Below are 12,162 nucleotides of genomic sequence, written 5' to 3'. Positions count from 1 at the left end.
AACTACCAGTGGGAGAAGGCGGCTGCTGCTGCTGAGGGTCTCCCCGTGGTCCACCTCCAACAGAATGGGAAGCAATGGCAGCAGGACACTGGATGACCTGCAGACCTTGGAGATTCACCACTGGTACAAGAAGTTCATGACGGAGTGTCCCTCTGGGCAGCTGACGGAGCATGAATTCAAGCATTTCTTTGGACTCCGAGGCCTGGACCCAGAGGCCAACCAATACATTGAGCAGATGTTCCACACCTTCGATATGAACAAGGTAGGCCAAGGCTTCTGGGCTCAGCTGCACCAGTTTCCCAAAGCCAATGAACTAGCTGTGGTGGCCACCAAAGTAGCGGTGGCATTTTAAGAGGAGCAGAAGCAGCTCAAGGACACCCCCAGAACTGTGCAAGCGGTTCTTCCTCCCCCCCCCCCCCAGAGCATACTTTGGAAACAACTTTCGGAATGGTGAAAAGAATGTAGCAGGCGCCGATTGGCTAGCTCCCGTAACATCACCAATACTTCCTTGCATTCGCTACAGCAGTTTTGTCTCTGATTTTTTAAACATTGGTGAATTTGGTCGGCATCATATGAGCGATGAGGTGTAGGTGCCATTGAACGTTTTTAATTGCTTTTTTTATTTTTCCTATTGTAATTTTGTGTGCTCTATACCACATTTTCACACTTTTAACGAAATGTGGCTATAGATATTTCATTATGGGAGGATAACAGATAGAGGTACAATTGCAAATAGATATAGATAACTCATCTTCTAAGTGCTGATCCTCCAGTTGAATTTTTGTGTGCGTTACCTGTAACACAAGTTGCAAATTCCATCCCGCGCTATGGGTGAAAAAGAAAACCCAGCTGTGAGCGATCAAAAATTAGCACCAAGTTCATGAACACAATTTAGCTGCTTTGGTTTCTTACTTTGTTTTTAAGTGCTTTAAAAGCAAAATGCAGCAGAAAGGAACTTGGGGTTTTGTCACCCCAAATCCCAAATCCCTCCTCCGTAGAAAGATTAGGTCTGGGAGGAACAGGTGGCAGCATCAGAACCTTAGGAGAAAGTAACAAGGAGGTGAGAATCTCATCTGTGCCTGGATGTGACATCCATTGGGAGACTTGTGCAGATTTCCTTGAGCTTCCTGAAAGGAAGAGAAGAATAAAAGGCAAGCCAGGAAGACCCTGGTCTTTTCCTGCCCAGCTCTCTAAGACACCCCTGGGATCCACTGATTTGGTTAAAATGCACCGTGCGAGAATGAGGACTCCAGATCTCTGGGTAGCACAATCTGTAATGCCTAACCCAGCCTTCTCCAACTGGTGCCCCCCAGACCTTTTGGACTACAGCTCTTGGTGGCCCCTCGCAACGGCTTAAAGCTCTCTGTGCTCGGCTCACAGGTCACAGGTGCTTGCTTTGGCTTCTGGAAATCTCCCCTGCGTGCGAACCACCCACCTGACATCAGTTGTGTAAAGCTGTGGCAGGCCAATCCTACAAAGGCAGGCTGAAGGAACTGGATGTGTTCACCCGAGAACAAAGAGGATTAAACTGGAGGGGTGGGGGAGACAAGAGATGAGAAGACAGCAGGAGGCTGGAGTGCCTTCCGCTAGATGAGGGATGGGCATAGCAGGCTGCAACCATCTCCAGCGTCCAAGTGGAAAGAGAGAAATGGAGGAATTGGTCAAACTACTGATTTTATATGAATTTATAAAGCTAGGTATCTTCCCTGAGCTGTCAAGTCAAAAGGATACACCCAGGCATATATATCATTGTAACAACTTTAAAGATGTGCCCCCCTCCATCATTTCCATAACAGAATCTTAGGAATTCCCTCCTCCTCTCCATGGATTCTTTAAATATCTATATCAACTGCATATTGTAGTTCATCCAAATTTAAGTTCTCCATCGTTTCCAAAGTCTTTGTAACATTGCAGGAGTTATTTAAAGCTTGCCAAAGAGGTCAAGTGTTTAGTGTTCTTATAAATACCATATTTTTCGCTCTATAACACGCACCAGACCATAACACGCACGTAGTTTTTAGAGGAGGAAAACAAGAAAAAACATATACTAAACGAAATAGTGGATATATGATTTTTGTGGTTCATGCTGTGGCCAAAGACATGTGATCTGACAGTGAGTTTGGAGTAGCCCAATGCAAAAATCCTGAGGATCCATGTGGATCCATGCTTTGTAACCACGGAGGAGGGAAGGAAGGGGAACCATGGATCCTCTGCTCACGACTGCAGCAGATCCCCCCGCCACCCGCAGGCATTCGCTCCATAACACGCACAGACATTTCTCCTTACTTTCTAGGAGGAAAAAAATGAGTGTTATGGAGCAAGAAATACAGTATTTACCGTATCCCAATCTCAACTGAAGTTTCGATCTTTCTGATTTTCCATGCCAGTCTTGTCATCTCTGCATAATCTAGTAGCTACTAGATGAAGCTACTGGAAAGAGGGGGTCTCTGAAGGAGACCGGAATCAGCTCCATCCCAGAGCACATGCGCACACAGTCCAAAGGTGCATCTTCAATTCTGTGTGCTTGTGGCTGGGGAAGGCAGCAAACCTGACCTCTCCAATGTTCCAACTCAGGTGGTTAAAAAAGCAAGACTGCCTTTGCTTCATTTCTATCCCACCCTTTCTCCAAGGAGTTCAGTAGGGTGTACGCTATGCTTGCCACTTTCCTGTATAATAATAATAATAATAATAATAATAATAATAATAATTTATTATTATTTGTTATTTATACCCCACCCATCTGGCTGGGTTTCCCCAGTCTCTCTGGGCGACTCCCAACAGAATATTAAAAACACAATAAAACATTAAACATTAAAAACTTCCCGAAACAGGGCTGCCTTCAGGTGTCTTCTAAAAGTCAGATAGTTGTTTATCTCCTTGACATCTGAACAATCTTCAACATCAACCAGCCAGGTCACAATTTGCACCAGCCTCTTCTCTCCCTCCCTAGTTTTCTTATTTCTGCCCTCAATACTTCCTCTGCTTTTTCCCTGCTCCCCCTCCACAGGATGGCCATATTGACTTCATGGAGTACGTGGCTGCCCTCAGCCTTATCCTGCGAGGAAAGATGGAGCAGAAGCTGCGCTGGTACTTCAAGCTCTACGATGTAGATGGAAACGGCTGCATTGACCGCAGTGAGCTGCTCAATATCATCCAGGTAACGGGGAACTCTGTTTTCTTGCAAAGGGCGCCGGAGCTGATTTCTGCCAGAGTTTAGAATGTGTCTGCAGCTTAGCCACTTCCTCATCCCGGATGTTGGAGCAGCTAAGGAGGTGCCGCTCTGCACAGTCTCAGAGGCACACTCTTCTCATTGCCCCTTCACATGCTCACAGGCTAAAAACTCACATCCCCAAAGAGAGGTGGTTGATCCCAACCATAGTAGTTGCTGGTGAGCAGCGACGGGAGAGGGCTCTTAATTTGTAATTTATTTATAAAAATGTGCCATAAGAAAATACAGTGGTACCTCAGGTTAAGTACTTAATTCGTTCCGGAGGTCCGTACTTAACCTGAAACTGTTCTTAACCTGAAGCACCACTTTAGCTAACGGGGCCTCCTGCTACCGCCATGCCGCCGGAGCACGATTTCTGTTCTCATCCTGAAGCAAAGTTCTATTTCTGGGTTAGCGGAGTCTGTAACCTGAAGCGTATGTAACCTGAAGCATATGTAACCTGAGGTACCACTGTATATCAAAGCGGTTTACAGCAAGGCAAACAAAGCTATACAATAAGGACCACAAAAGAGCTAAAAACAGACATTGGTTAACCATTGTGGAAGGATGGTGTCTGGGGCTGAGTCTACGCTAATCTATTTAAAAAAAGCTAAGAAAAAATACATTATATAGCTAGCTCTCAATGCAAGTTTACATTGACTGCTGTACAGCACTGCCTGGTGTCACCTTTTTATATCGCAGTTATAATGTTATAACTCACAAGTATAGATTAGTCCTTTACTGCCTGCATAGGGTTCGGGCGGAATAAAAAATTTTCAGTAGACGCTTGAAAGTTGGCAAAGAAGGCGCTTGCTGCATCTCCGGGCACAGAGATTTCTGCAGGACCGGGATGGTGAAACTAAAAATGTGGGCCTCGTCCATACCTCTGGTTGTCCCGTGTCTAGAAATCACAGGTCCAAGCAGTTTTCCACTCGACCCATTTTCTCAGGGAAAACCTGCTCTTTGGTGCTAAATCTTTTTTTTTTAAGAATATTTTTTTATTAACCGACCAATCACATCAAATCAAACCAAATTACATAAATTCCAAATTACACAGCTGAATTTTAAATCTACACCTACATCTACATTAAAATCTACATTTTAAGCTCTACATCGTAGAGTTCGCCAGAAGCGGCTTAGTCCTGCTGGCCACATGACCTGGAAGCTGTACGCCGGCTCCCTCGGCCAATAAAGCGAGATGAGTGCCACAACCCCAGAGTCGGTCACGACTGGACCTAATGGTCAGGGGTTCCTTTACCTTTTCCTTTATTCTAACCTTTGCACACGACACAGGGAGGATTCCAAGAAGGCAAAACAAAACTAAGGCAATATATAAAACCCACAAAATAGCATTGTTCCTAAAACACGCAGCAGAGCAACTCAAGGTTTGCAGCTGCTGTTGCAATTAACTAACGAGACATTTTGCTGGGGCAGGGGACATTCTCAACTCATTCTGGGTTTCTATACATTAGCTGTTGCAATTGCTGATATTAAACAGCAATTGTAAACAATGATTTTTATGCAGCAGTTGTTTATGAACTGAACCAAATAAGCGCCAAACTCTTCCGTTTCAGGCAATCCGTGCCATCAATGGCTGCGACCACGAGACGAGCGCAGAGGAATTCACCAACCGTGTCTTCAACAGGATTGATGTCAACGGCGACGGTGAGACCCCCCTCCCCTGAGACCCTCTCCGCTGGCTCTGAAGCCCTTCCCCAGGCCCATCCTGGTTCCGCAGTCCGTTGCGAACTTTGCTGCCTAGAACTCTGCAGGTTCCAAACTCTGGGCCAAAAAGAACAGAGCTTGAACCCATTGCACAGACACCCTCCCCAGCCCTGAACAGGGCCCTCCTCCCTTCACCACATGGGCCTCAGAATAGAAGGCAACCCTCTCACCTATCCCACACCCAGCTGGCAGCGATGGGCGAACTACACATTATACACAAATGCCCATAACTGGGCCCTGAGAACAACTGGGACTCTGTGGAGAGGTTACAGATAGGTAGCCGTGTTGGTCTGCCATAGTCAAAATAAAAAAATTCCTTCCAGTAGCACCTTAAAGACCAACTAAGTTAGTTCTTGGTATGAGCTTCCGTGTGCATGCACACTTCTTCAGATACACTGAAACAGAAGTTGCCAGATCCTTCTATATAGTGAGAAGGTGGGGAGGGGCATTACTCAGAAGGGTGGTGGGAATGGGAGATTGGCAGATAGCTGAGATAAGCCTGTTGACGACTCTTAACGACTGTAATAGGTCTTCCAGGAAAAGGCAAGGGGTGAGAAGGTGAGAAATGGCTTAGACATGTATAATGAGATAAGAATCCAATGTCTCTGTGGAGAGGAAAACTATTTTTGGAAGAGGGATTAGCACTGAGGACAAGAGGCAGGAAGAAAAGGAGGAAGAGTCTGTTTTCATAGAGTCGTGGAAGAGGCACCGAGAGTCATCTAGTCCAACTCCCGAAGTGCAGGAATCACAACTTCTCTGCTCAGTACTTCTTTTTTCTTTTTTTTAAAGGTTTTATTACATGCACTTGTTAGAGGATAAGAGAAAAAAATCAGCTGGTGTCCTGCAACCCACATAATCCCAGACCATAGGTCATGCCAATCAGGGTTAGTGGAAGGTTTAATAAACTCATCCCCAATGCCTCTTACCCTATTAAAAAACAACAACATTATTCAGAATAGAGGTTTGCACAACCCACCGTGGAAAGTAAATAACGCAATAAAACGCAAAACTGTAACAATTAATTGTACATTTACTCAAAATCCAATAAAAACTATTTAGTTTAATTTTCAACAGAATTGATGAACTTGAGCTAGAGATACCAGCTGTTCAAAGTCTGATAGTCGTTTACAAGTGCAGCACCCACTGCCTCCCAGGGGACTGTACTATCCAGTTTGGAAACCACTAAATTGGTCCAAAACATATTGAGGGCACCAGGTTGGGGAATTCATCTTCTCTAGGTTTTTGTTTTGCTGTGAGGCTCAGATCACAGTGAACTAGTTTCTTGCTCTACTGGGTTTTGAAAATGCTGAACCGTATTTTAACCAGTAACCCACGTTTTCTCGGTTGAGTTCTGGCTAAAGTTCAGTTGACAGGACAGAGTGACAAGGCAGTACCACCTAAACAACTCCTGGCTGGGAGTTCAGGGGAGCTGACTCAAAGCGTAGCTTGCCAGGCCAAAGTGAAGACTTTGCAAGAAGGCTGCTCCAGCAGCCTTGCAAATCCGGAGCTCGCAGGAGCATCCCTGAAAAGGTCATGCAGCAAAACAAAGATAACCTTCCCTGATCCAGAGCTCTGCAGAGTAGAGTTGCAAGGAAGAATGACGCATAGTTACTTTACTGAGTTTGCTGCAACCAGATCTGGAAGGGCTGTGGCTCAGCGAGTAGAGCACTCGCTTTGCATGTACTGTAGAAGGTCCCAGATACTTGAAAACATAGGAAGAGCCTAATGGATCAGGCCAATGGCCCACTTACTCCAGCATCCTGTTCTCACAGTGGCCAAGGTGCCTAAGTGGGGAACCAGCAAGCAGGATTGGAGCATAAGAGCCCTCCCCCTTCCTGGGATTTCCAGCAACTGGTACAGTGGCCCCTTGGTTCTCAAAATTAATCCGAAGTCCGTTCCAAAACCAAAGCATTCCAAAACCAAGGCGCGCTTTCCCATAGAAAGTAATGCAAAACGGATTAATCCATTCCAGACTTTTAAAAACAACCCCTAAAACATGAATTTTACTATCTAACAATTATGAGACCACTGATCCATAAAATGAAAGCAATAATCAATGGATTGTAAAGGTAAAGGGACCCCTGACCATTAGGTCCAGTTGCGAACGACTCTGGGGTTGTGGCACTCATCTCACTCTATAGGCCGAGAGAGCCGGCATACAGCTTCCGGGTCATGTGGCCCGCATGACTAAGCTGCTTCTGACGAACCAGAGCAGCGCACGGAAACGCCGTTTACCTTCCCACCGGAGTGGTACCTATTTATCTACTTGCACTTTGACATGCTTTCAAACTGCTCAATGTATTGTACTATAAAATAAATAAGACAGTATTGTAGATGATAAAAAATTAATTTTTTTTTCTTGCCTGCACTGATGATAGTCATTGTTTGGATGGAGGGCTTTTATCCATTTCTGCAGTCACACAATCAATCAATCAGTAGCTGAACTGGGTTCCACACAGTCACAAAAACAAAAAACAAATTAATCAAAAAACCTCAAAAACAAAAATGCAAATTAAATAGCAAAAACAAAAGCGTCAAACTTAATCCATTCCAGAGCTCTGTTTGACTTCCAAAATGTTTTAAAACCAAGGCGCAGCTTCTGATTGGTGCAGGCACCCCAGAAACAATAGGCGACAGCCGCATCGGACGCTCGGCTTCCGAAAAACATTTGAAAACTGGAACACTTACTTCTAGGTTTTTGGCGTTTGAGTACCAAGGTGTTTGAGAACCAAGGTCCCACTGTATTCAGAAGCATTTTAGAGGCAGCGCCTAGTCATCGATAGCCCTCTCCTCCACGAATTTGTCTCATTCTCTTTTAAATCCATGTTGATTGGTGGACATCGCTGACTGTCGTGGGAGCAAGTTCCGTAGTTTTATCTCTCCTCCCAGAAAAAATGAAAATGGATTGGAGGGGGAAGCCTGTTTTCTCCTTCTCTCATTGTCTCCTGTTTCTCTGCCCCTCAGGCGAGCTATCTCTGGAGGAGTTCGTCGAAGGCGCGAGGAAAGACGAGGAGTTCATGGAGGTGATGATGAAGAGCCTGGACTTGGATCACATTGTGTCCATGATCAACAGCCGGCGGCGAAACAGCGTCTAGCGGCTGGGCAGGAATGCAGGGGGGGAAGTGAGCTTCCTCAGGTGTTGGAAGCAGCAGAGAATACCTGGAGGAGGAGGAGGAGGAATCCCGGAGGGTAAATGCGTTTGGTGGAATGGGAGCAAGGTGCTTTTGCGGAACAAGCAAAAGAGCATGACCTGAATGGATAAGTGGTCCACAGGCCATTTTCTCCCCGTTCATCTGCTCTCCCAACTGCCTAGAAGTGGGAGGTTAAGCCAATCTGTTCTCAGAACTGCAGGCTGGGCGTGGGACCTCCTAGTTCTACGAATGCAGCACACTCTGTATGCACTACTAGGGTATCCCGTGCGTGGAAGAGTAGCTTTTAGATATCTTCAGGGAAGAAGTAGGAGACTCCGCTGTGAGGTTTCTAGGCAACCACGCTTCTCCTTTTCTCAAGACTCTCGCAGTTAGAAGGTTAGTTGCTGGGGCAGGTCACGATGGGGCTCTTGACGCACGGTGAGTGAAGCCACCTCCGGCAACACAAACACACCTGTCTGTGCATGTCTACCTCCCTTGGCCGCTGGCTGCGAAGGATCACCTTTGCGGTGCGTGCGGGCTCCTTTCCAGGAGGGTGAGCCCCCCAGAAAGGAGATGAGGCTGCCTCAAGCAGTGAATATGGGGGGGGGGCATTCAGGGTGCCAAGTTGAGCCATGGGCCTAGTCCAGGAGTCCCCTGGCACAAGCCTGGGAGATGCCCAGGAGTCCAGAATGAATTGGGCCCTCTTAGTGGGACTGGGAGAAAAGCAATGACAAACCTAGACAGCATCTTAAAAAGCAGAGACATCACCTTGCCAACAAAGGTCCGTATAGTTAAAGCCATGGTTTTCCCAGTAGTGATGTACGGAAGTGAGAGCTGGACCAGAAAGAAGGCTGATCACCGAAGAATTGATGCTTTTGAATTCTGGTGCTGGAGGAGACTCTTGAGAGTCCCATGGACTGCAAGAAGATCCAACCTCTCCATTCTGAAGGAAATCAGCCCTGAGTGCTCCCAGGAAGGACAGATCCTGAAGCTGAGACTCCAAGACTTTGGCCACCTCATGAGAAGAGAAGACTCCCTGGAAAAGACCCTGATGCTGGGAAAGATGGAGGGCACAAGGAAAAGGGGACGACAGAGGACGAGATGGTGGGACAGTGTTCTCGAAGCTACCAGCATGAGTTTGACCAAACTGTGGGATGCAGTGGAAGACAGGAGTGCCTGGCGTGCTCTGGTCCAAGGGGTCACCAAGAGTTGGACACTACTAAACGACTAAACAACAACAGGGGAGTGGCTGCTGATTTGGATTGGGCCCCCAGTCTAGCATCCACAAGAGTGACAGGAGATCTGTCCAACAAAAGGTGAGGGGCTGCCGCCCCGACTGACTCCTTGGTTCCCTTTCTTTTGCGCCAGAAGCTTGGAGTGCTGGCTGGCTCCAGCGCTGGAGCCTGAAGGTGCTCCCCAAAGCCTTTACAAGGAAAGGGGGAAGGAGGACATTGTAAATTGGAGGCCAGGCTCTTGCAATATTTGGCGCTCTTTCTTTGTACAGTTTGCAATTAAAAGGAGAGAAATCCGAGGGTTGCTTGTTTTTTATTCCCGTCAGCAAATGGCTCGTTTGAATGGTGTCTTCTTAACCAACTGGCCATTGGCAAAACAATAAGGGACACGGAGGCTGCAGGGGGACATTAGCAAGCAGGAGAGGAAGGAGAGAGGAAAGACCGGCTCTCTTTCCCCAGCTGAATCCTTTAGAGGAGATCTAAGATTGACAGCAGGAGCAGGGACCGAGCAACGGGAGCTCACCCCGTCGCGGGGATTTGAACGGCCAACCTGCTGATCGGCAAGCCCTAGGCTCTGTGGTTTAACCCACAGCGCCACCCGCGTCCCAACCTAGTAGTTCGAAAGCACGTCAAAGTGCAAGTAATAATGAGATAAATAGGTCTGGCAGGAAGGTAAACGGCGTTTCCATGCGCTGCTCTGGTTCACCAGAAGTGGCTTAGTCATGCTGGCCACATGACCCAGAAGCTGTACGCCGGTTCCCTCGGCCAGTAAAGCGAGATGAGCGCCGCAACCCCAGAGTCGGTCACGACTGGACCTAATGGTCAGGGGTCCCTTTACCTTTACCTTAAGATCGATGGCAAACATAGCATCAAAGCAGTGTTCGCCAGACTTCTCCCCATACTTCCCTGTGTCGTTGGCAACCTGCAATGCCAACCCTTGATTCAGCTGGCTGTCTTTGGTCTGGCAGGCCTTGGATAAATATTGTTATGTGCCACCCCAATCTCTGAGCAGGGAGAGACCCCAGGGGTTCCAGGCACTTACCCAGGTTTGGTTTCCTAGGTATGGAGGTCAGTGGAGACTGTGGTGTCCTTAGGCTGTATGGTTTGATTTACAGGTACCGTATTTTTCGCTCTATAACACGCACCAGGACCATAATACGCACGTAGTTTTTAGAGGAGGAAAACAAGAAAAAAAATATTCTAAAGAAAATAGTGGATATATGATTTTTGTGGTTCATGCTGTTGCCGCAGACATGTGATCTGACAGTGAGTTTGGAGTAGCCCAATGCAAAAATCCTGAGGATCCATGTGGATCCATGCTTTGTAACCACGGAAGAGGGAAGGAAGGGGAACCATGGATCCTCTGCTCACGACTGCAGCAGATCCCCACCACCACCCGCAGGCATTCGCTCCATAACACGCACAGACATTTCCCCTTACTTTCTAGGAGGAAAAAAGTGAGTGTTATGGTGCAAAAAATACGGTATATGCAATCTGCAAATAAGATGGAGGGGCTCACAGCATTAAATCCCCTCTCCTGATCTTCCTTCACCATTAAGTAGCAGCCTTGGATCCAGCAGAGAGTAAGAAGGTCTCTGTGTCTCCAGCTTCCAGTCTGCTCTCAACTTCCTCTCACTGGCTATTGTTCTTCTACCTAGCAGCTAGGTAAAGTGGGAGAAGGCCCACCCATTTGTCCTATGGCCCAGAGCAGGGGTCAGCAACCTGCTGCCCATGGGGCGGTTTAACCGGCCCACAAGCCTCTCCCGAACCGAGGTGCCCGCTCGGGGAGTCTCTACGCACTGCGCTAAACCGGCATGGCGTGGCACGGGGACTCGCTTCCCCTGTGCATGCCCAGACGCCGGAAATCGCACGCGCGATCCAGCCCACGGAGAGATCTCCACGGGACTTGACCGGCCCAGACAGGTAAAACCTTGCCCACCCCTGGGCCAGAGCAACTTCAGGTACCCCTACAGATAGAGGATCCCAAGAATTTGAATGGACTTAGGGCATCATCCAGGCTGACCCCCCCAAAAAAAACCAAAATCATAACAATATTAAGTATTCCATTTGTGTCCAAATGTCCATGTTGCAAAACTTGGGCAGGAGGTTTATGACTGCACAGGTGCTGGGCAAGCAGCGCTGTGCACAACTGGCTGCTGCAAATTCACACATTCAGCTTTCCCAGAGCTTAATGTGGAAGAGCAAATGGTTCATTTTAACAGAATGCAGTGGGTGTGATGCCTAGGCAGCTAGTCAGACGGGCGGACTTGGCCTACTAACCCGCCTGGATGTGAAACTGCTTTGGATTCCAGCTGCAGAATGTTCTGAGAGGCTTGGAGGAGGAACGGGATTCTCCAGGGAGCAGAATGATGCCACGAAGCTGGAGAACATCTAGGAGGACCTCTCCATCAGATCTGCTGGTGTTCCTCAGGCTGCTCCCTAAACTGTGTGTGTGTGTGTGTGTGTGTGTGTGTGTTTTACCAACCACCAAAACACAAACAGTGAAACCCCCCCCGGCGGCCGATACATTGGGTATACAATATTCAATGATATACATATTCAATAATATTCAATAATAACATATTCAAATCAACCATATGTACTCTTCTATATACCTTAACACTCCTCCTTCCACAAGGTTTATTTAACTTCTAAGATTTTAATTGCCCCACATTGTTCAAACCTACTCAAATAATTCAATATCTTCTCAAACCAATCCTCCTCTTTCTCACTGACCTTAAACCCTTTCATTCTATGCATCTTCACATTTAGCTATTATTCAGTTTTTTTCCTCCATTGGTTCACCCCTCGCTCTTCTGCATTTTTCCAGTTACTCTCTATAACCTGTCTGGCTGCAATTACCATC

The 12,162-nt window shown here is 47.2% G+C and overlaps 1 protein-coding gene across 1 annotated transcript; it reads left to right on the top strand.

Annotated features, from left to right (window-relative positions):
- Window positions 1-64: 64 nt before the first annotated feature.
- LOC309541444 (guanylyl cyclase-activating protein 1-like) lies at window positions 65-8,962 on the top strand (the record flags this gene model as incomplete). The annotated part of the gene is made up of 4 exons (XM_082239318.1): window positions 65-262; window positions 3,008-3,157; window positions 4,783-4,873; window positions 7,898-8,962. 4 exons carry the CDS (start codon window positions 65-67, stop codon window positions 8,026-8,028), a joined length of 570 nt encoding a protein of 189 aa, XP_082095444.1. The 3' UTR covers window positions 8,029-8,962.
- Between the last annotated feature and the right edge of the window lie 3,200 nt (window positions 8,963-12,162).

Source organism: Podarcis vaucheri (assembly GCF_965113315.1).
Source record: "Podarcis vaucheri genome assembly, chromosome: 10".
In the NCBI taxonomy this organism is placed as follows: Eukaryota; Metazoa; Chordata; class Lepidosauria; order Squamata; family Lacertidae; genus Podarcis; species Podarcis vaucheri.
Note: the sequence above shows the minus strand (reverse complement) of the source record. Positions and strands in the feature narration are given on the sequence as shown.